Here is a 23746-nt window from a genome sequence, read left to right on the forward strand (position 1 = left end):
GGGTTAGAATCAGACATTCCAGAGGATCTTTGATGTATCAGTTTCTTCTCAGAACTGAGCATTTCATATTCTTCGGGAGTCGTCTAATGTACAAGGGAAACTCGTCGTGAAATCTTCCCAACTATCAAGAAAGAAATCAGTATCAGGGAAATGCACAAATTTATTTGCAATATAGAACTGAATTCAAACAGTTTGGTCAGATAATCCCCACAATCACAACCAAGTAACCACACAGTTGCCAAAACATCATCACCATGAGTGATGAATATCGAATTGTGCCCGACCGAATTCCTAAAAATTTCTATAACATAGAAAAATAACATCACAATAAATAAACAGATCTACGTGGTAGAGGTTTATTTGGTGAAATCGAGCAAAGGATCAGTGACAAATAGCGAAGAATAAATGTAATACAACCATATGCTAGATCTATACATGATATCTACAATGTCAACCATTCTCAAAACAATGTCTCTAGTTACATCAAACCATCTGAATATATTACCAGCCTCGTAAAATATAGTGAATACAATCACTTAGATGTGCAACAATGTCTGAAGATGTTAAAAAGCCAGTTTGATAGCTAACAATAGGCGGAAATCTGATCAATCCTAACAAACATACATGAATGCCAAAGCGGTTCCATCAGAGTCCAGAAATCTAAACTGAGTGTCGGATTCAAAGAACAAACAAACCGAACTCAAGTCTCAACCTCTCTCAAAACAATGCGTCTAGTTACATCAAACCATTTCAATATATCATCAGCCTCTTAAAATCGAGTGAATACAATAGAAGGAAATTTGATCAATCCTAACAAACATACATGAATGCCAAAGTGGTTTTATCAGTGTCCAGAAATCTAATCCAAATGTCGGATTCAAAGGACAAACAAACCGACTTCAAGTGTCTAGACGAGATAGAAACATAAAAGAACACTAATTACCCAATTATGATTGAGAAATAGAAACAAACATAATTTCTTCGGAGGTCCATCCAACCTTTCAATCATTAATTTCTAAAGACATTTTTTAGCTGACAGTATATATCCACTTTACGATTCATTTTCAAACTAAAAAAAGTGAGAAGTGAACGATGCACTAAAGCAAAAAAAAAAATGACTGTTGCATCAGGCTGTTTAGATGCACTGCTAACAAGATCATAAGCTTTTCCTGCCAAATTCAAGCAAATAGTAAACAAATCAGAACTAGTTTTCTAATATCAAAACATCAATGTAAAATTAAACTGAAAAATGATAAAAAATAAAACATGTATACAGCCTTGAGAAAACTAAGTGAGATCCATATAAGATAAAATACCATTTGAATCTGTAAAACTGCCTAATTTTCCATCAGAATCGAGCTGAAGAGTAACTACTTGGCCATTAATTTCATGATGATACAACAACCATAGGCATAACAAAATGCAAACATTGCAATTGCTAAATTAAGCTCAAAATAGTAAAAAGATTTAGAGAGAACAAGCAAAACATAAAGGAACTGAAAGCTATGAAATGAGTACTTGATGAACCTGCCACTGAAAAAGGAAAATCTCCGTAGACTCCGTTAGTGTAAGATCGACGAGTTGTTGAGTAGAATATTCTTCGAATTCTGGAGGAGGTCTATAAGCGTTTACTTCAGAATCCATGCTTTGCACAAGCTGAATGCAAACAATCAGCACTTTAAATTTAAAAAAAAAAATTGAGGGAAACAGAGAATAAACTATAAACGATAACAAAAACGAGCCAATTCGAAGGTAGGAGAGTGGCGGGTTAGGGTTTAGGGTTTTCTAACTGGAGGGGGACTGGGAATTAAATAAGGTGACGTTTGGTTCGTTGGAATGTTTATGATAGAATTAGAATTTATGAAGGAATTAGAATCTGTCAGGAATTGGAATCCAATTCCATATTCTGTTTGGTTCGCAGACATGTCAGATGAATTTAATTTCAACAATGTAAAATTATAGAATTGCCCTTCTTATTTTTTTAATTTATTTTAGTTTGTTTTACAATTTATATGTAGTAATATATTATAAAAAATATTAAAATATTAAAATTTTAATTTATTGATTGATTATTCATTTCAATAAATTATAAAAATCATGCTAATAAACATTATAACTTAAAATCATCGCAATCAAAATATGTTAATAAGTTACCAAAAGATAGAGCAATATTTTGATATATTCCAATCAGAGTATGTTAATTAGTTACCATAAATTATTTTTATTCAATATATGAATTAGAAACCCGACCCGACACGATAATAAATAATAAAAATATTATTTTTATTCAATAAAAACATTGACTTAATTGAAAAAAATTATATATAGCGGGGTATTATTGTAATTATTCCTAAATATATAAGGTAAAAGTATATTTTTTTTCAGGTCGATCCGATTTTTTCACCCTAAACTCGAATCCGACCCGACCCGAATATCACACTTAAAAAAATCCGACCCGACTTGACCCGAATATCACACTTAAAAAACCCGACCCGACCCGAACAAAATAAAGTTTCACCCGACCCCAATATATTAATTAAAAATATGACCCGACCCGACCCGAAATAATAAAAAAATTATTTTTATTCAATAAAAGTAGTGACTTAATTGAAAAAAATTATATATAGAGGGGTATTATTGTAATTATTCCTAAATATATAAGATAAAATTATATATATTTTCGAGTTGGATATTTTTCACCCTAAACCCGAACTCGATCCGACCCGAATATCACACTTAAAAAAACCAACCCGACCTAACCAAAATAAAGTTTCACCCGACCCGAATATATAAATTAGAAACCCGTCCCGACCCGAAATAAAAAAAAAATACTTTTATTCAATATATGAATAAGTTACCAAAAGATTGATGAGAGTTGTATGGTCAAATTTCAATTCCCTCTGACAAGGGAATTGATTTCCATCTATTCTTTAATGGAATTCACTTTCCCTCTTTTGATGGAAAGTTGAAACCATGAGGGATTTCAATTCCCTTGGAAAACTTGAACCAAACATGGGAAAGTAGTGGAATTTGATTCTAATTCTCACCAATTCCAAAGAATTAATGCCAACCAAATGTCACCTAAGAGAATTTAACAGATCATAATTTCTCTGATTATGAATATATTTACAATTTTATAATGGATAAAATACGAAAATAGTCCTCTGATTATAAAACAATTATAAATTAATGTTCAACTTTTAGAAACTGATAACATATAACGTGATAGTTATTAAATTTAACATAATACATATACCCTTTAAATTATAAATCTTATTATAATTTAAACATATTTTTGAAGTTAATCCACAATATTTAAATATTTTACTCGTTAAAAGATAAAAATATTTCTGTTTCCAAACTCTTTAACCTTAAATTAAAATTAAAATTATATATATATATAGCCGAGATATGAAATTTTATCTTAAAAATTGAATCAGGTTTTAAATTAAATAGAACTTTTCTAAACTCAAGTTGAATAATGTGTGAAAAGATATTATACTTTGATTAAGTTCAGGTGTAGAAATAGCAATATAACTTAAAATCGATAGATTTTGATCCGATAGGAACATATTTTTCTTAAAAATATTTCGGCTTCAATTGAGTCAGATTTTATAAAAGAGTGAGATCGGATCAGATAGAGAGTAAAAAACTTCAACCTGACCCAACTAACCCGAGAGTAATAAATTTATGGATAATTGCTAAAATACCCTATATTATTATTTTTAATTAAATCCTCATTTTATATCAAGTCGAATTGGGTTTATACTTTAAAATTTCGAGTCTAGTTGGAATCATGTGAGAGATATAGATTTTTCCGGGTCGGGTCAGATGAAATATATTTTTTGAGTCAGGAATAGTTCAGATGGAGAGTATATACTTTTTGGGTAAGATCGAATTAACCAAAAATCCAACCCAACTCAATTCGTTATCATCCCTATTCGGGTGAACCGAAAACCAATCCCTTGACAATCCCTAATCGAAAACACCAATAAAAATATCATTACAAACGATACGTCCACCAGTACGATACCATATAAGCCAGTGAGTATATAACATGTTGCTGAAAGGTTAAATCAAGAAAAGAAAAAACATTCAATGACTAGCTAGTGAGTCTCTCCATATAATTATTAGCCTTAAACGATCAAAATGTCAAGATTCTGGCATTCACGAGCAAATAAATAAGCCAAACAGAGAGTGAACTTGAAACCACCCTCATTTTAGACAAAAATCTCACCTGAAAATTGCCAAAATATATTGTACAAAATCAAAGCATCTAAACCCTTCTTTTCGTCTAAATATATTTCAATCCGGAGATGTATTGCTGTCTAGATATTATATACTGGGCAACGGAATAAATAATGCCTAACAATCCCAACACCCTAATCTTAATCAAATCCGATATTACGATGGACGGCAGATTGAGAGGCAATGTTAGCAGAGGCGTCGAATCTGTTGTTTTCGAGTACGTCCAGACGAATCGGTTGAATAGGATGTGGCTTGGGAATGTAAGGATCAGGAGGGCTAGATTCTTGACCGCGAAGAACCAACCGGGACCCCCGATTTCCATGCCCCACCCAGCATTTCCGTGCCAGACATCTTCCCATATGCTGTATAATGAGGTCATGACCAAATATACAGATATGGCCACTGTAACGGGAAAATACCTCTGTTTGTCCCCGAATCCGGCAACGAAATCAGAGTCCTGGTTGAGCAGCAGTAATATCGGAGCCAGGAAGAATATTGCCAGATTTGAGCCACCAGTGAGATTAACGTTTAAGATCAGGCATATAGCAAAGCACATCACAGTAGCAACATTACCAATGGCAGGCATCCATGCCCCTTCAGCAGCCATCCGTTTAATTGTGAAGGATGACATGGAAGAGGCACGACGTTGTTGCATGAACCTCATTCGTGGAGGGAAACCCCCTGAATTGATTTGACCCAACTGATTATGTCTAACTGGACCCCTATCGAGAGTCTTTTCCTGTATAAGTAAGGCAAGTTCATATTTTATTTCCAAAGCTATAAGCATAAAGATTGCCGCATACAGACCAAGAAGAGATGTCCTGGCCCCCTCAACAGCCAGTACAGTTGTAAGATTCCTCTCTTCCTCTCCGGTACCATCAAATTCGTTTTCTGCAAGGAAGCTTTTAATTCTCACTTGACCTTCCAATAGGTAAGTCACAGGAAATAGAGCAACGAGAAGGGCAAACACCCATGGTAGGAGCTTCGTGCTGGAAGCAGATGGAAAATGGGTGAAGACCACAAAAACAGATGCACAAACCATTGTTACAATGATAAGGGCGTGAAGGACAGCAGCCTGTAGGAAAAACTCAGCAGATATGTAAACACCGAGAGCAATACCCATCGCGATGGCATAAAATGCTCTCAACTCCACAATGTATTTAATGGGTATGACAGATGTCGCAGCAGCTAAAGTGAGAAGAATTGCCGATATAAGTAGCCATGAAGGCCAAGTTGGTTTTGACGCCATAAAGCCATATATGGAAATATCATCAGCAGATTGGCGTGCAGCTCTTATTATCTCAGATCGGTAAGTCCATGATAAAGGAATTGGCGGTTGCATTAGGATAAAGAGGAGACCTGTTGCCACCACCAATAGAATGCATCTCTTTGCAGACTGCATAAACCAGAGTGGAATATAATCAATGAACTATACACTTTCTATAAAGAAACAAAATACTCTGTCATACATTTTTTAAGACAATGAAGCATAAAACTGCCATCATTTCTTATTCATGTTAAAGAATCATCAAGCACTAGATCATCTATGGCATTCAACTCAATAATAAAAAGCCAAATATCGGATAGTTTAATTTCTTTCCCCGCTCAATTATCAGTCAGAAGCTTATCCGTTTAGAGCTTTAGGAGGAGAGAAGGTATTAGAAGCATGGATGAACATTAAACAACTACGTTTCTGACCAGACAAAACTAGATTCTTTCTAACGGATAACAACCTAATAAGGATATTTCATGACAAGATATGTGGGGAAAAACAGAATGTATCCATACCATGACATGAGAGAAATGCAGAGCAACTATGGGTACACAGGCCAATCCGATCAAAAGGATACAAAAACCTAGAAGTAAACCATCAGATGGAGGTCTACCATGCCACCATTGTAATGCTTCAAAAATCGTTTCACGGCAAACCCATACTGATAATGCAACCACAGCAGCATGAGCATAGCCTTGCCAGGCTTTCATCTTCGATGCTGTTCTCGACTTATCCCTTCAAAGTTTATAAAGTGAACAAAAAGAAAAAGAGGGGGAAGACACATAATTTCAATTTAAGAATTAGAGAGTGAGTGAGAGAGATAAGGTGCTTACCTGTAAAGAAGCAATGGAGTCGAAATAGCCAATAAAAGGATAGCTGACACCCACACAACAGATTTTGATGTAAGAAACAACATAGACAGCTTTGAGGAATAAAGGCAAGTCAAAATCCAAACTGCTTTGGGTCCAATTCGATGATCCACAGATAATCGTTGCACAAGTGCAAATCCAATCATTGTTGTCAGAATAACCATGTAGCTTGGATACATTACATCATCATCCAATCCATAATAGTATATGCTCGAGTAACTGAAAAACCGATTCTCAATATGGCATAGTAGCAATGCGTGGCTGATCAAACTGACTTCAGTCAAAAAATGAAATTTTGACGGAAGAAGTGCTAAACCTGGAATAGCAATGGCTAGAACAACATCCGCAACAATAAGTTTACAAAAGGATTTCAGGGACATGCCTGCCAACCATATATTTAAGTCCCAGAAATTATGCATCACAAACCACATGACCATCAAGCTCCCAAGCAAAAAGAAGGCAAAATATGATGGGAGGCTCTTCTTTGTAAAGAAACGAGCTAAGTAAAAGCCAGCAACTGAAGGTAATGGAATAAACTGCAAAATAAAGTAAACACCACTAAAACTTCTAAACATTAAAATAAGAGTTCCTTCCCTTTTCTGCCCCATCTTTTGATAAAATTCATTATATTACAGCTACAGGCAAAGAATATCAATTATCAAAGAGAGATGCAATTGTTTGTAACAAACACAACATGCAACACTTATGGCACATTTTAATTTTGAAAAGCATAGTTTTATTAATGTGTAAATTCAAATACGAACTTTAGTGAAAGATGAAGAAAAAGGAATATCCCAAAGCATAGAAAATTCTGGTATCCCTTAACTTGAAAATGACTAGTTCAAGTCTAATTAGGATAAGACAATCAAGTAACAAGAAGATAGCTCGTCCTAGGAATATTTCAACCATCCTTAAAGCATATAAAACTAACTAAAACTTGGATATTCACTTTGCAACTATACCCAAACAGAAGCCAACTTCATGTCCAATATCATCTATTTTGCCTCACAATTAATGGAACAAGAACCAAGATTCAGTAAGTAAAGATTCTAGAGGCAAATTCAAGCTACCAAGTTCTCAGTGTGATTCACTGCAGCCTCAGAAAATCTAGTAGAATGAGTAATCACTAAAGTGCACAGACAGCATACCGTATTACATTTCAAATGCTTTTTCAACTTGCTATGCTCGTCTAAAAACACTTTAAGAGACACATGGTGAAACATGACCAGTGGGAAAAACAAGTGAAGAATAAAAACAAAATAATTACCCTATATCATGATTATGCATAGAACAGTTGCTAAGTTAATTCGTTTCAAATAAGGCAACAAAAGAACATACATACCAGTATTGGAAAACCAACCACAATTGCACCAGCAGCACTGACAACAACAGCCAAACAAGTGAAGGCCGATGAGCTAAATGCATAGGATACCATTCCCAGTGCATAAAAACCAGCTCCTCCTCAAGCAGGTAGTGGTGACAAGAATTTAGTGGTGGCGGCACCTGAATGTACCTCCCAAAGGAACGAAACACAACTCTAATCTCAAGGCAGACCACAACAACAATCAACGCAACTGCACCGTTGACCAACTGTATGCTACGCAGCTGGAGAAGATTTTTCCTGACCCACCACAATGCCCCTCTTGTTGAAGCATATAATTGAAACAAGAAAGGAATAAAGAACAGAAGAAGCAAATCACTTATGGAAGCAGCAGATGAGAACATCACAGAGTAATGTGAAGCGATATGGAAAAGGAGAGGAAAAAACAATAAATTCAAAGTATGGAGACAGCTCTCGAGTGGACCAAGAACCAAATTATCATCAGGAACTTCTCCACCGTGGTACTTCACTTCTTGTTTGGTTTTAAAAGAAGAAACTCTAGGAATCGCGAAAACCAAATAGAAAACGCAATTGAAAGCCATCAGATAGTAAGAAGCATTGTTCATACCAACAGCAGAGACGGTAGCCCAGGTAAATAACGTAGAAGCGGCAAACGGAACGCAAGCAAAGAGAAGCCGCTCCAAAGCCAAAACAATCGAAGGGTTTTCAATTTGAATCCACTTGAACTGAAGCGAAGCCCAGGCCCCGATGAGGAAATTCGTCTCGGCGCAAAGAAACGCCGCGAGGATAGAGAGAGGAACCGAGTTCAATGTATAGTAAAGCGAAGCGCTGAAGAAGAAAGCGATCTGAGCAGCGATGAGAGAGAACCAAACGCCAAAGAATGCGCCGGATTTGAAATTGAGCGAATCGATGATGTAAGAGATCATGAGCCCCAGTGTCAGTGTCGCAACGACGGGAGTGCCGCCGAGGTCGAGGAGGAAAGCGGCGCATGGGACGAGGGCGATGGCGAGTCGGGCGTTATGGGCGAAAGAGGAAGGGGGAAAACGGGAGTGCTTGAGGGATCGGGAGGAGGAAGAAGTGGGAAAGGAAGGGTAGCTGGATTTGGAATTGTGGTTAGAGTTAGGGTTTGGGTCGGGATCGTCGGAGGAAGGATTGTTGGTGAAGGAAGAGAAAGAAGGGGCGCTGATCGACGACGAGATGTAGGGGCGGAAGGAGCGGGATTGGAGCTCCTGCGGCATCATTTTGGACGGAATTTTCGCCGGATCGAGCAGGAACGGTATTAAGAGTGGGCTGTGTGAGTTTTAATGGCAGACTGTATGAAGCAAGTAAAGGAGAGAGGTAAGGGAAGGAAATCAAAGAAGAGACGGTCAGGCCAGACCAGGGAGGATTTCATGCCCGGTTCGGGTCAGTAAATTACTCCAAATACCCTGAATTTTAATATTTCTACCAAAACAACCCTTTAACTTTAAATTAATTTGATTATAACACTAAACTCTATTTTACACTTCAATTTATCACTAGTTGTTAGCTTGGAAATAACATGATGACGTGTATAATAATTTCTATCACTGTGATGACATGGACATAGATCCAAGTAAATATATAGGTCAAAATGTCGTTACTATATTAATTCCCAAAATAATGTCATTTTAAATGATTATATAAATCTTACTTCTATTTTATCAAAAATCTGATCAAATTTTAGTCGCATCACACATCGTCCATCGGTACCCACAATTGTTGACGTTGATCAAAATTTCATAAATACACACTTTTCGACCCGAAATTCAAATTTAGTTAATTTCTTCTTCTAAATTTAACTCGAATGACCTAAATATATTAAAAATGTCGTTTGAACCTATCCTTTTCATTTGATTATTTTGATTTTCAATTAATTTATTCCTCACGTTTCGTCATATCTTCTTACCGTTTAGATCTCATAAATAATCCTTAAACGATTATGCATGTTTGGTTTGACTCGATTTAGTGATAAATGGTTTTTAATTCAAGTTGTGTCAATGGACTCTTACTTATATAATATTAAATTCTTTTAGTTTTATAGAATCGTTGGATGAGTAAAAATATATGAATGAGATTAATTCTTTATTTTTTCTTTTTGACAAATACATTTTCATTTTTTATATTTAATTTATAGTTATTTCTCTAATTATACTAAATTTATATAAAATTAAAATAATTATACATGTAAATTTCCATTTCTCATGCATGCAACAATAACACGAAACTAGCCAAGTACAATCGACGTTGAAAATCTAGCAAATGAAACTACCAAGGAGAGATCCAATAAATGCTTACATCAATCCATCTATGAATAATGTATACAAGTTCCACGCTCGCCTCATCAAAACCGGCCTCCGAAACGACGCCGTCTCCCTCCGCCGCCTCCTGCTATCTTTCGCCGCCGCCGGCCCGGCATCCTTACCCTATGCGCGCTCTGTTTTCGCTCGCATTCCATCACCCGATACCTTCGCTTACAACACCATCATCAGGACCCACTCCTCGCCTTCTCACGCCGTTTCACTCTTTTCCACAATGCGCCGTGACGGCGTATACCCGGATCACTTCACTTTCCCTTTCGTCCTTAAAGCATGCGCCCGTCTCCACGTAGGTCACGATGCTCACGGGCTCATTATCAAACTGGGTTTGGATTCCGATATTTATGTACAAAACGCTTTGATTAGTTCCTACGGCTCCATAGGGTCAGTGGCTGGTGCACTCGACGTGTTCGATGAAATGCCGGTCAGAGACTTGGTTTCTTGGTCTAGTATGATCTCTTGTTTCGCAAATAATAACCTTGGGTATGAAGCTTTGGGCTTGTTTCAAGAAATGCAGTTGGCTAGAAATCTTAAGCCCGATGAAGTTACCATGCTTAGTGTAATATCAGCGGTTTCAAGCTTAGGAGCTTTGGAATTGGGTAAATGGGTTGATGCTTATATTTCAAGAGCCGAGTTGAATCGCACCGTCTCATTGAGTACTGCGTTGATTGATATGTATTCCAGATGCGGCTCTGTTGATGATTCCATAAACATTTTCAATGGCATGCCTGTGAAAAATATATTGACTTGGACGGTATGGATCAACGGGCTGGCCGTTCACGGGCACGGTGAAGAAGCGTTGGAAGTGTTCCATAAGATGAAAGAAGCTGGATTGAAGCCTGATCATCTTACTTTCAGGGCCGGCCCTGAGCATAGGCTAGGGGGCGACCGCCTAGGCCCCAAGAGGGGGCTCATTTTTAAAATTATTTTTAAGTTTAATAATTAAAAAATATTTTTAAACATATTTTTTTATTTTAAATACTCGAAAATATAGTAATTTAGTGAGCCCAATAATTAAAAAAAATTTAAACATAATTTTTTTATTTAAAAAACTCAAAAATATAGTAATTTAGTGGGCTCCATTTTAATGATAAGAGAAATCTAGGTATAGGCCCCCACTTGTCTTCTTGTCATCACCTTCTGACTTAGGACCTTTAATATGTCAGGACCGGGCCTGCTTACTTTTAACAGTGTTTTAGTGGCTTGTAGTTATGGGGGACTCGTGGAGGAAGGGCAGGGCATTTTCGAGAGTATAAAGATCGATTACGGGATGGAACCGACGGTAGAACATTATGGTTGTATGGTCGATTTACTTGGTCGTGCAGGGTTGCTCGAAAAAGCTTTTGACTTCGTCGATACAATGCCTACTAGACCAAATGCAGTCATTTGGAGGACTTTGCTCGGAGCTTGTGTGAAACACAATGAGCTTAAGTTGGCCGAGAAAGCAAAGGAGAAGATTTACGAACTTGATCCGAATCACGATGGTGATTACGTGCTCTTATCGAATGCATACGATCGAGTTGGTAGATGGGATGAGAAAGCGAATGTAAGAAATTCAATGAGGGACAAGAAACTTGGGAAGAAACCTGGCTATAGTTTGCTCAGTGCAGAGGATATGGTATGGTTTATGAGTTTGTTTCGGGAGATGATTCACATCCTAAATCCAACGAAATCAAACTATTCTTGACTTCGATAATCGATGATCTTCGAGTTAAAGGCTACACTCCCCATACGAGCAACGTGTTACATGACATCGAAGATGAGGAGCATAGTCTCAGCTACCATAGTGAAAAATTGGCCGTTGCATTTGCGCTTCGAATCTGTTATGACTGTCATTGTTTCATGAAACATGTTTCCGATAAGTTCTACCGAGAGATCGTTGTCCGAGACCGAAATCGGTTCCATCATTTTAGTAAGGGATCTTGTTCTTGCAGGGATTACTGGTAATATCTATTCCTCTTCGGCCCTTTCTGCTACTGCTACTAATCATTTTATTGACCATGGCATGGCTTTCGGGTTATTGGGATGTTTGAGCCATGATAATTCGGTTCGGTTTTAAAAAGATTGTGATTGATAAAAAAATGTGTTTTAAGTTTTAATTATTAAATAATTGATAATCTTTAAAATAAATATTATCTTATAATCGTTTTAAATTAATAAAAAAATTGTGATAATGATTTAACGCGAAGCATTTTGATTTTTTTAAAGTTGACGTAAAAAAACGCGTTTTTATTTGTCTAATGAAACAATGGTGACTTTACTACTAATAAATAAAAAATTAAAGCTTAGTAGTTAGGAGTGTTTTTAGTGTTGGATGTTTAATATTACACAAATAGTCCTCTGATTATAGGGTGATGTATTGTTAAGTCTCTCGATTATTGAAAGTTATAAATTGATCTTTCGATTACAGGGTGTTGTTTTGTTGATTCATCCGACTATTAAGAGTTACAAAATGATCATCTGACTATTTAGTATGTTCCAAACTCATCTTTTTTCGTTAAAAAAATGACAATAGTCTAAGTTGAATGATAATTTGATGATTGAGATATGATAAAATCTGATACCATAATCTAAAAAAACTATCATATATCAATCAACAAGTTAACATCCAACTCAGATTATTGTCAATTTTTTAATGGAAAATGACGAGTTTGGAACATATTAAATAGTTGGGTGACCATTTTGTAACTTTTAATAGTCGGAGGAATCAACAAAGTAACAGCCTATAGTCTAAGGATCATTTTGTAATTTTTAATAGTCAAAAAACTTAATAAAATATTACCCTATAGTCAAGGGACTATTTGTGTACGTTACCCCAATATTAATTAATTAGACCATATCTATATAACATTAAAAATAGTTGAACAAGCCAAAAGGATAACGCTGTACCTGGTAACGTAAACCAATCGGGTCATCGGCACAAGTAGAATCGGTCAGGGTGATGAAATTTCATCACTTATTAATCTTTTATATTTATAAGTAACTTATTGAATTGTTTAAATAATTTGAGTTTGAACACTTATATTTATAAGTAAAAAAATTATGTTTGTCAACTAAAGTGATAAGAAGAACAAAATCTTAAATTCAAAATTTATGAATGAAAAAATTAATATAAAAAAATTTGGTCTATCAATTTAAAGACCTATCTCGATTTTTTTTATTTATCTTAGATAATTCCAAGTAATATATATTTTAAAGATTTATGTCAACTTAATTCTAGTTGTAATTAAACTCAGCAATTACAATATGATAAGATATTATACTAAAAACATTTATCTTCAAAGTGAAAGATCATTTGTCATAACTATATTCATAAAATTAAATTATGTAACTAAAGTCGATTAATATTAATATTAATATTATAGATTGAACTTTAATTTTCAAAAGGCGAAAGGGTCATTTTTGTCCCTATAATAGATTTAATTTATCATTATCGCTCATATCGTATTTTCGTATCAAATTAGTTCTTGAAGTTGTTAAATTACATCATTCTATACCCTATCCCAAATGTAAAACCCTAAATTAAGAGTTTTAAATTAGGATTTAAGGTTTAGAGTTTCAGGTTTCAGGTTCATGGATATTAATTTAGGGGTTTAAGTTAGAATGATATAATTAAACAACTTTGAGGATTAAATTTATGCGAAAATACGATAGATGTGAAAATGATAAATTAGATTTACTACAATGACAAAAATAACCCTTAGTTCGAAAATAAATATAGTGAGATTATATTTCAAAAGATAGAAGAGTACAAAAACAAAAAAAAACATAATTAAACCTCAAAACAATAGTTATATAATAAGGTCAAGTAACATGTTCACATTTGAATTTTAAATCAAAATGTATAATTTAAATTTTAAATTGATTTCGAATGTTATGACTCATCAACTTAAAATCTATTTTCTATAAATTTTCCTCCTTATAATAAAGAGTTAATTGCATCATATGCCTCTAAATTATGACCCTTATTTTAATTAGTCTTTAAACTTTTGAATATTTTAATTTCATCACTAAAATATGATACTCGTTTTAAATTAGACGAATCTCATTCTAAACTTGTCCCAAAATTTTAAATCTTTCAATTTCATCCCCAATTTCATCTAATTATGTAGTTAATTCTAACCCATAGTTTAACCTACATTTTATTTTTTCCGAACATATATTAGTATAGCTTAGTCTAACAATTTAATTATCGGTAAATTACACATTTAATACCTAAACTATCAATTTTGATCTATTTTAGTACCTAAAGTTTACTTTTTATTTCATTTTAATACATCGTCTTTAAAAACTTATCGCGTTTAGTACCTAAACTATCAATTTTGATTCATTTTAGTATCTAAATTTAAAAAAAAATTCAAAACTTAAGTATGATTTAGGTACTAAACGTGTTTTGGTACCTAAACTTTTATTTTTTTCAAAACTTAACGACGAGGTATTAAAATGAAGCAAAAAACTAAACTTTAGGCATGATTTCAAAAAAATTGAAAGTTTAGGTACTGAAACGGATCAAAATTGATAGTTTAGGTATTAAATGCGTAGTTTATCCTTTAATTAATAAGGAATGTGATTAGTATATACATATAGTTTCAGATGAAATTGAAATGTTGAAAAAGTTTGGGACCAATTTAGAACAAAGGATATAGTTTGGGGATGAAAATAAAACATTCAAGAGTTTAAGGACTAATTTAGAATGATAGCCATAGTTTAGGGATGATATTGGAACATTTAAAAGCGTAAGGATTAGTTTAAAAAGAATATCATAGTTTGAGGACATATGACGGAATTGACTCTAAACTAAACTATAATACCCCCGTTGTCCAGCCGGCCGGTAGGGCTGGGGTTTGCCGTGGCATCTCCGTGTGTAGGAGAACAGAAGAATTCAACTTTTAGAGCCCCCAGTCTGTACGCTAAACACGAGTTAAAAGAAACAGAGACTTTCATGACTCATCCTTTGACCTTTCTCTCTTCTCAAACATTTTCCTTACACCTTCCCCATTTCCCCACTGCAATAAATCTTCATCTTCCCATTTTGTCACTTGAACTCCTCAACTCAAATTTCCAGTTTTTGTTTAAAACAGAAAATATTTTCCCAGGAAAAGCAAGGTATTCTTCCTCAGTTGAATTTGACAACAAAATTCTAGTTAGCTCTCCAACTTTTTTCACTTTCTTTCCCTGATTCTCCGTTGAATATTATATACACACAGAGAGAGGGGGGGGGGAGAGAGAGAGAGAAAAAGAGAGAAATTCCAGGTTTCTGGGGAAATGAAGCAGACCCTGAATTTATAGAATAAGAAGAACCGAAATTTATGGTTTTTTTTTCTTATGGTTTTAACAGGTCTGCTACATGCCAAGCTTGTAGTTGGAAAGAAGCATTTAGTTCTTACATAATTACCTCATGGACTTTGGTATTGGATAGAGGACGTCGGCGGAGCGGTTTTACAAGAACTCTGGAACCGTGTGGCGCTTCAGACGGTGGAGCTCGCCAGGGAAACGAGGGATGTGATGATCGAGAAGGACAGCTTTCGAGAGTTTTCGAGGAGTATTTCCGAGCTGGACGTGCTTTTGGGGTCATTAAGTGTCTGGAAAATAGAAGCTGCCAGGGGATCGGACTTTACCAAGGCGGCACTGGAGAAGTTGAGTGGCTTGTTACGAAAAGCTTGCAAGATAATCGATGATTATAAGTCCGGTAGCTGTCTTCGGTTCTTGCTTCACTCTCATTCGGTGCTTTCACAGATGCAAGGTCTAGCTAAAGATATTGCCTCAACCATTTCCTCGTTGCAGCTGGCTAATCTTGATATGGCACTGAACTTGAAGAGCATGAATGATGAGGTTATTGATAAGCTGAATACGATGGAGTTTCGAGTGGCGTTAGCGACCGAAACGATTGCTGCGGAAATAGAGAATTCGGTATCCCAAAGCAGTAGAAACCGAGACAATGCTGTAAAGCTTCTGGAGAAGATCGCCGAAGCCGTTGGTGCTGATGCTAACGCATCTTTGGTACAAAATGAATTGGCACTTCTGAAGCAGGAAAAAGAAGAGATGGAAGTTCAAAAGAAACAAGCTGAGGCGCTTCAGCTTTCCCAATTGATACAGTTGTTGTATAGTACTGAAATCGTTTCGAGTCCACGAAGCGAGGAGACCCTGACATATCATAAGCAATACCCTATTGGTTCCTTCATATGCCCCTTGTGTAATGAGATGATGGTAGATCCGGTTGCAGTCATTTGTGGCCACAGCTTCGAACGGAAAGCGATACGGAGATACTTCGAGAGTGGAAAGAAGGATTGTCCCACTTGCAAAGAAGAGCTTCAAAGTTTGGAGCTAACACAAAATGTTAACCTTCGGTCCTCAATAGAAGAATGGAAGAAAAATGATATGGACTGGAGATTTCAAGCAGCAGTCTCCCGAATCAACTCCGATGACCATCTGAGGAAAAACGAAGCCTTGGATGATATGCAGGTTCTCGTGGAGACCCCTCAATATGCTGTGAGAGCTGCAAAGGAGGGGCTCATCCCGAAGTTTGTCGAATCACTAAAAGATGCTAGGCTTAACGCCATGGCAGCTGTGAAATGCCTTTATTGCTTAGCTAAATACTGCCATGATCATAAGGTAAGAATTGGATTTGTGTTTTTACTTTTAACATGTTGAATATCAAATGTCTGAAGAGTTCCTTCTTGGAATTGCAGCAAGAAATTGTTGCAGCAGGAGCTGTACGCCGAATCGTGAAGCAGATCTATAACGGTGAAACAGATCCGAATATGATTGGCATCTTGTTGGAACTTTCTAAAACCGAAGCTCTCGTAGAGAATATAGGGAATACCAAGGATTGTATTCCACTCCTGGTTTCTTTGGACAGTAATTCGAACCCCGATATTGCATCGAAAGCTCGAAGTGTATTGGGGAATCTTTCATCCAACACACACTTTGTTGTGAAGATGGCTGAAGCTGGATACTATCAGTCATTTGTTGCTCGATTCAACCAAGCAGTCGGACACCAAGAGACTCGAGCATTGATGGCTGCTGCATTGGTGAATATGCAACTCAAAGAAAACAGCATAAATGACTTGAAAGACGAACAATTTGTTCACAATCTAGTTCACATGCTATCCTCCAACTCTCCGGCGTGTAAATCTGCTTGCATAAAATGTGTCAAGAAGCTCATCCAATATGCGAAGATGGTAAAACAATTCCTATCCGACCCAGCGACTATACCACTTGTGCTTAATGTCATCTCCTTCAGGTCGGATCCTACTCTTAAACAAGAAGCTTCCGAGATTCTAGCTCTTCTGGTAAAAGCTTGCCGGCCTCCAGAATTTCAGATGTACCAGGGGATGCAGGAGCTGCAGTCCGAGCATAATGTTGGTCTCTTTTTGCGGCTTGTGGAAAAATCCGATCCTCAGTTTAAGATTCAATTCTTACACCTGCTGATTGAACTTAGTAATAAGTCGGAGACAACTCGAAGTCTGATACGAGCTAACGCAGATGCCATCAACCACCTTTTCTCTTGCCTCGATGGCAACCTGCCTTTCGTTAGAAGATGGGCGATGAAGCTAATATACTGTGTGTCTGAAGGTCATCCCGATGGGGTTCCACTTCCACCATCTCCCATAAAAGAAACTGCCATCAACAACTTGGCATCGATCCTCACTTGTTCACCGGATTTCGAAGAGAGATCAATTGCTGCAGGGATTATTAGCCAACTTCCGAAAGATGATATTGATATCGATGAAATACTCCTTAGGTCGGAAACTTTAAAAGCCATTCATGAAGTGATTTGCAGTTCAGATGAAGAATTCGGTGGGATCGGAGCGCCCAATAACCAGGACAAATCTCTACTTGAAAATGCTCTGGCTGCACTTCTACGCTACACAGAACCCTCGAAGCCTGAACTTCGGAGGCAAGTGGGACAGCTCGAGTTATATCCATCCTTAGTTCGAGTGCTTTCTACCGGCAACTCACTGGCCAAGCAACGAGCAGCCATTGCTCTCGCACACCTGTCCCGTTCCACCAGCTTGTCAGGCTCTGGTTCAAGCATCAGGGTAAGGCAAAAGAATTCAATATCACCGTTTAACATGGCGAATCTCTTCCCTAACATGTCCTGGTGCTGCTCGGCCTCGGGGGACAGAGAAATCTCATGTCCTATCCACGGTGTCGTGTGTTCACAAAGACATACATTCTGCCTCATCAAGGCCGATGCTGTGAAGCCCCTATTGCAAACTTTGAGCGACACAAACTCGGGTGTCGCGGAGGCCGCCCTAATGGCTCTCGAAACACTGCTAGAAGATCACAACACATTGTCACATGCAACCGCCGCCATCGTAGAGAGCCAAGGTGTCGAGGCAATCCTTCAGGTCCTGGAGAAGGGATCCTTACCTGCCAAAACAAAAGCATTGGACTTATTCCAGCAGATCCTAAACCACTCTCGAATTAGCCAACAATTGTTTCAGAGGTCCGAGGGAATCCTCATCCAACTGCTTAATGAGGACGCGATTCGGAAGAAAGTAGCTCTAGTGCTTAAGCAGATGAAGGTTCTCCCCGAGCAATCATCGTATTTCTGAATGGTTTTGAAGTCCATTTATTCAGAACTTGTACAGTATCTGTAATTGATTCTTCCCCGAATGCAACCCGAGAACAAGCCTGTTCATTTTTTTTTTTCAGATAGAAATATACATGCGCAAAAACAGAGACATCGTTAATTGATCAAGGAAAGCATCACTTTGAGGTTTATGCAATGCATTTATGAATCAAATACTCATATAAAACAGAATCTAAACGATGTGGGACAATATAACTTCATATAAACAGAATCAAAGAGATATAAACATGTAGTTCTTGCAATTTCATGAACTAGTCAAAGGAAATGCATCATTTGAGGTTTAAGCAAATTCATTATGCAGCAAATAGACAAATACCCAGATTGCAATAATTCTTCACTCGTGTATATAAAATACCTAAGGAGACATTAACATGTGACAATGCCGAAACTTAGCATGGAAGAAGAAGAATTACCATTTCCCACGAGAAGCCCATGAGATTGGGTTTGCAAGACAAAAATATGCCTTTACTTCAAGAAGAATACCATTTCACTCTTTTTTTTTCAGCCTAACCCTCACGCCTGCATCTTCTGTTCACTGCCCCGGTTCGAGTTGCAGTGAAGTCGGTTTGTAATTAGATCGAATTTCATTGTTCTTGAATTCTTAATTAAAAGAAACAAAGATAAACAGTGAAGTCAGTATGTAGTTATGTTATATTTACTTTTACTGTAGTAGATGCAATAGACTGAAAATTAAAAACCCAAAGGTTATATATGGGTGATTTCACCGGTTTAAATGCTCTAAAAAAACATAGACAACAATAAATATTTTATCACATTTTTTTATATTATATTTATTTTTTAATATTAACTTGATAAAATTTATCTAATCCAGATTCTAACATATATTTAATTTTCTATAAAATAATAGAAAAAGTATCTGATAATTATATAATTATAACTTATTTAAATTAATAATTAATGGATTTGTCTATAAATTTTAATAATTTTAACAAAATCATATCTTGTTAAAATTAAAATAAAAACAATATTACAATCATTAATAATATAAAACAACTTATTATTTTAATAAAGTGGACATGTGATAGTTTTTATTTTCATGCAAATAGAGTAATTAGTTTTATTAGAATGAGAAAATATTTAAAATTATAACGAAGTTCGTAAAATAAACACACGATTAAAATATTTTTATGACTAAAATAATTAATCGCTCGAGATTATAGAAAGACCATATAAGGCAAAGATTAAAATATATAAAAAAACTCTAAGAAAATATAGATACAAACTAATCTGTCTGCATCGTCAATCGAACCATAATAGGGGATTAAGCTACTAAAAAATCATCGACAACCGCAAATCAAAACCAAATGTCGTGAGAAAACTATCTACGAATACAAATCGTGTATTCGTCCAATTTGATGGTCCAAAGTAGAGAAGATCAACAAAATAATAAATAAGCATCATCTTAATCAGTCGTGACAATGTTAAATCTAACCCTAAAAATATTAAACGAAAAAGGTCAAATAATTGATAAATAAAATAAAAGTGTATCGTAAAGATAAAGTTATTGAAAACTAGAGAAAACTAAAAAAATAAAGATACAATCTAAAAAATAGAAGAAAAATAAAGAAAACAGACGATAGATGATCAATATTAAAGGTGGTCAGAGGCGGAATATAACTTAGACTAGAGGACGTCATGGCCCCTCAAAATTTAAAAAATTTAAAAAAAAAATCAATTTAGTCTCTAAAATTTTTAGAAATTCAAATTAATTTTATTTTTTATTTCTTAATTAAACCCCTCCCATAATTTTTAAAAATTCTTATTAAGTTTCTCAAAAATTTAAAAATTATAGTTAGATCCTAATTGTTTTGGAAAAAATATAAACTAAAACCTTTTAAAACAATTTAAAAAACTTAATTTAAACTCTTACTTTTAAAAAAAAAATAAGTTGGTACTCAATCTCTGTTACCAAGTTCTGGCATTGAAGGTACTGCTATGTCAGTAAAGAAAAATAAAGAAAAAGGATTGTTTTAAGGCAACCGGCGAACACTGCTTTATCTCAAACTAGATACAAAAACATATTAAAATAAACAAATCATAGTGGACACGTGATAACTAGATGTCAACTTTTATTTAATTTTTTATTAATTGATTAGTACGAATTTTTGACGAAATGTTGATATCATACAATAAATATATTTAGTTATTGAGGGTAAACTATCGTTAAGTTTTAACGGAATATTAATATGATACAATAAATATATAAAATTAAAAAGGACAAATTACACAAATAACTACTAATATTTGAGTAAATTTTCGTTTTCCTTATTGAAATTTCTAAAGTAACAGATTGGTCAAAACTACTACATGTTCGTCTGAATTGCTATTGTTTTTTATGTCCTTTTAATCTAAGTCTCACCATCACTTTTGAACACCAGTGTTATCAGCTAGCAGAGGATTTGAGCAAAGCTCTCTCGGATCGAGCAATGTTTCAAACGTTTGTCGAGGCAGAAGCAACTCTACCTTCTGGTTCATTGAAGGTTGACATCATTTAATGTTTCTCCTACTCTGAATGATTTGGCCAGCCATTTCGAAACCCGACCCGACTACTAAATCGAAAACTAAATGGCTTGAGCTCGAAATGACCAAGCTGAATCCTACTAGGGCCTCATTACTATCTTTCATTTTCTTATTCTGCAGGATGTCCTAGGTACACCGAGATCATTATATGCCTTAATTTGTCTCGAAGATGTTTCGCATGTTCGATACGGGTACCTATCAGTCGAAAATGGTGCCGGTGTAAGAAGAGAAATAACCAAAATCTGCAGCGAACTTCGACCGCTTGCGCTTGCTTTGATCACTTCATTCGGAATCCCCGACGCTTTTCTAAGCCCTATAGCTTTTAACTGGATCGAAGCAAACTCCTGGTCTTCGGTTTAAGCTCCGATAAACGTATGCATTTCATCATCAGAACAATGATGTATTCCACCAATGTGATTAAGGATATTCATAAGCGAGTTTAAATCTGAACATTTGCTTTAGTAAGTACAATATATCTCTCCTGAATAAAAAAAACTAAACTACACAAATAGTCACTAATTTTTAGTAAGTTTTTGTTTGCCTCATAGAAGTTTCAGAATTAACAAATTGGTCACTAGTATTATCGATTTGTAACAAATTGTTCACCAATGTTATTTATTTGTAACAAAATGATCATTGTACTGTTATCTATATTAAATTGACGACGTGACGACGTTAACAAAAAGAATAATATTTAGTTTTATCTTTAAATTATTATTAAAACATTTCAATAGGTCCTTAAAGAATGATTTTATATCTAATTTACCGCCAAATTTTTTTAATTTCTAGATTTTTATGATTAGTCAAAGTAATCATTTCCCCCTTATTTTTTTATGATTAGCCATACTGCACAACAAGAAAAATAAGTAAAATAGATTAATAAATCAGCAACCAGGAAGAACCTCACTGCATGAAACAAATCAAAATCCAAACCATGATATTAACATAATAATTTATAGTGAATGATGATGTGATAAAATTAAAGGTTTGATTATCAGATATATTTAGCCTTTCGATCTACAAACAGTCATATTGACTAACATCGTGTCTTTTCGGGTGTGGGTGGCCTGATATTAACACCATGTCTTTGCTCTCCCATGTAGGTTGCTTTAGCAATTGCCATTAGGTATGCACTAACAAGGCAGGCTTTTCCCTCAAACCAAATGAACCCTAGGTCTTATTGCTAGATTATCCGAGTCATCGACGACTACTCATCCCTCTAAGGGCATCGACGGTTTGTCTTGTGTAATTCGCTCCCGACTACAATACTTCTAGCTTGACTCACCATGCCATCCTTTGCATGGATCTAGAACAGATGGTTTTGATAATTGCTCCATTTATTTGCTTTTATATCTGCAGCTATGCTATGAGTTTTGCAGCAATTTACTTGAAGATGCTATATGTGTCGAACAAAACCATTCATATAGTTTTGAGTTCGTTAAAAGCTACATTCCCTTGGAATAACATGTAAATACTTCAGGTGAACGATCCTGGATTAAGTTGGATGGTTTTAACCATAAGTGACATTACAGAGGTTCGATTGTCGAATGGTTTAGGAATGTTGTGAAGCTTGTGGAGGACAAGGATTCAAGACCGACAATCGTGTCCGTCATCTGAAAGGCGAATATGATGTGCAAGTGACTTCTGATGCAGCAGGTCAGCAATTCTCTTTTTGCTGAATACATGGCAGCTCAGAAAAGAAACAAGGCTTTCAAGGGTCTTGGCTAGAACACATGAATGAACCCTGCCCTGTCATTCCATCACTGCTTACTAGCACGACCCTCCGATGCAGTCGGTTCCAGGTATTATACTAGTATCATCAGTTCTTCTGTTCGTGACATACCATATTAATATCCGTGGGGGTCTCTAACTAATGTCACGTACCAGATGGATGCCTTGTGCTCAAGGGAGAGGGATCTTTCAAATCGTTTCGTTGCGGACGTCGCAAAACGTGAAGCCAAAGGAGAAAGTACCCAGCAGGCCTTCCTTAGGAAACACACTTGTTCGTCTGAATTGCTATCGTTTTTGTAAGTCCTTTTAACCTAATTCTCACCATCACTCTTGCACACCGGTGTTATCAGCTAGCAGAGGATTTGAGCAGAACTTTCTCCGATCGAGCAATATGTCAAACAGTTATCGAGGCAGAAGCAACTCTACCTTCTGGTTCAATGAAGGTTAACATCATCTAATGTTTCTCCTAATCTGAATGACTTGGCCAGCCATTTCGAAACCCCACCCGACTTTACAAAATCAAAATGACCTTATTCTGCAGGATATCCTACGTACACTGAGATCATTATATGCCTTAACATGTATCGAAGATGTTTCATATCTCCGATACCGGTACCTATCAATCGACAATTGTGCCGATGTGAGGAGAGAAATAGCGAAACTCTGCCACGAACTTCGACCGCATGCTCTCGCTTCGGTCACTTCGCTCGGCATCCCCGGCGCTTTTCTAGGCCCTGTAGCTTTTAACTGGATCGAGGCAAACTCCTACTCTTCGGTTTAAGCTCCGAACGTATGCATTTCACCTAT

The 23746-nt window shown here is 36.0% G+C and overlaps 3 protein-coding genes and 2 pseudogenes across 3 annotated transcripts; 4 read left to right on the forward strand and 1 right to left on the reverse strand.

Moving 5' to 3' along the window:
* Positions 1–4288: 4288 nt before the first annotated feature.
* LOC120160497 lies at positions 4289–9084 on the reverse strand (annotated as a pseudogene).
* Positions 9085–10016: 932 nt separating this feature from the next.
* Positions 10017–12044, forward strand: LOC120160463 (annotated as a pseudogene).
* Positions 12045–15459: 3415 nt separating this feature from the next.
* LOC120160550 (U-box domain-containing protein 44-like) lies at positions 15460–18728 on the forward strand (the record flags this gene model as incomplete). Its single annotated transcript, XM_039170950.1, has 2 exons — positions 15460–16680; positions 16758–18728. Coding segments are annotated over 2 exons (3093 nt in total), but the record flags the coding sequence as incomplete, so codon positions are not given.
* A 118-nt stretch (positions 18729–18846) lies between these two features.
* Positions 18847–21595, forward strand: LOC120160551 (putative acyl-coenzyme A oxidase At3g06690). Its single transcript, XM_039170951.1, has 3 exons — positions 18847–18896; positions 21042–21168; positions 21329–21595. The coding sequence occupies exons 1-3, from the start codon at positions 18847–18849 to the stop codon at positions 21566–21568; spliced, it is 417 nt and encodes a 138-aa protein (XP_039026882.1). The 3' UTR covers positions 21569–21595.
* A 1273-nt stretch (positions 21596–22868) lies between these two features.
* LOC120160483 (putative acyl-coenzyme A oxidase At3g06690) lies at positions 22869–23720 on the forward strand. The gene is made up of 4 exons (XM_039170896.1): positions 22869–23010; positions 23096–23204; positions 23285–23382; positions 23481–23720. Exons 1-4 carry the CDS (start codon positions 22942–22944, stop codon positions 23718–23720), a joined length of 516 nt encoding a protein of 171 aa, XP_039026827.1. The 5' UTR covers positions 22869–22941.
* Positions 23721–23746: the final 26 nt, after the last annotated feature.

This window comes from Hibiscus syriacus, unplaced genomic scaffold, assembly GCF_006381635.1.
Source record: "Hibiscus syriacus cultivar Baekdansim isolate YM2019G1 unplaced genomic scaffold, ASM638163v2 tig00111392_pilon, whole genome shotgun sequence".
Classification (NCBI taxonomy): Eukaryota; Viridiplantae; Streptophyta; class Magnoliopsida; order Malvales; family Malvaceae; genus Hibiscus; species Hibiscus syriacus.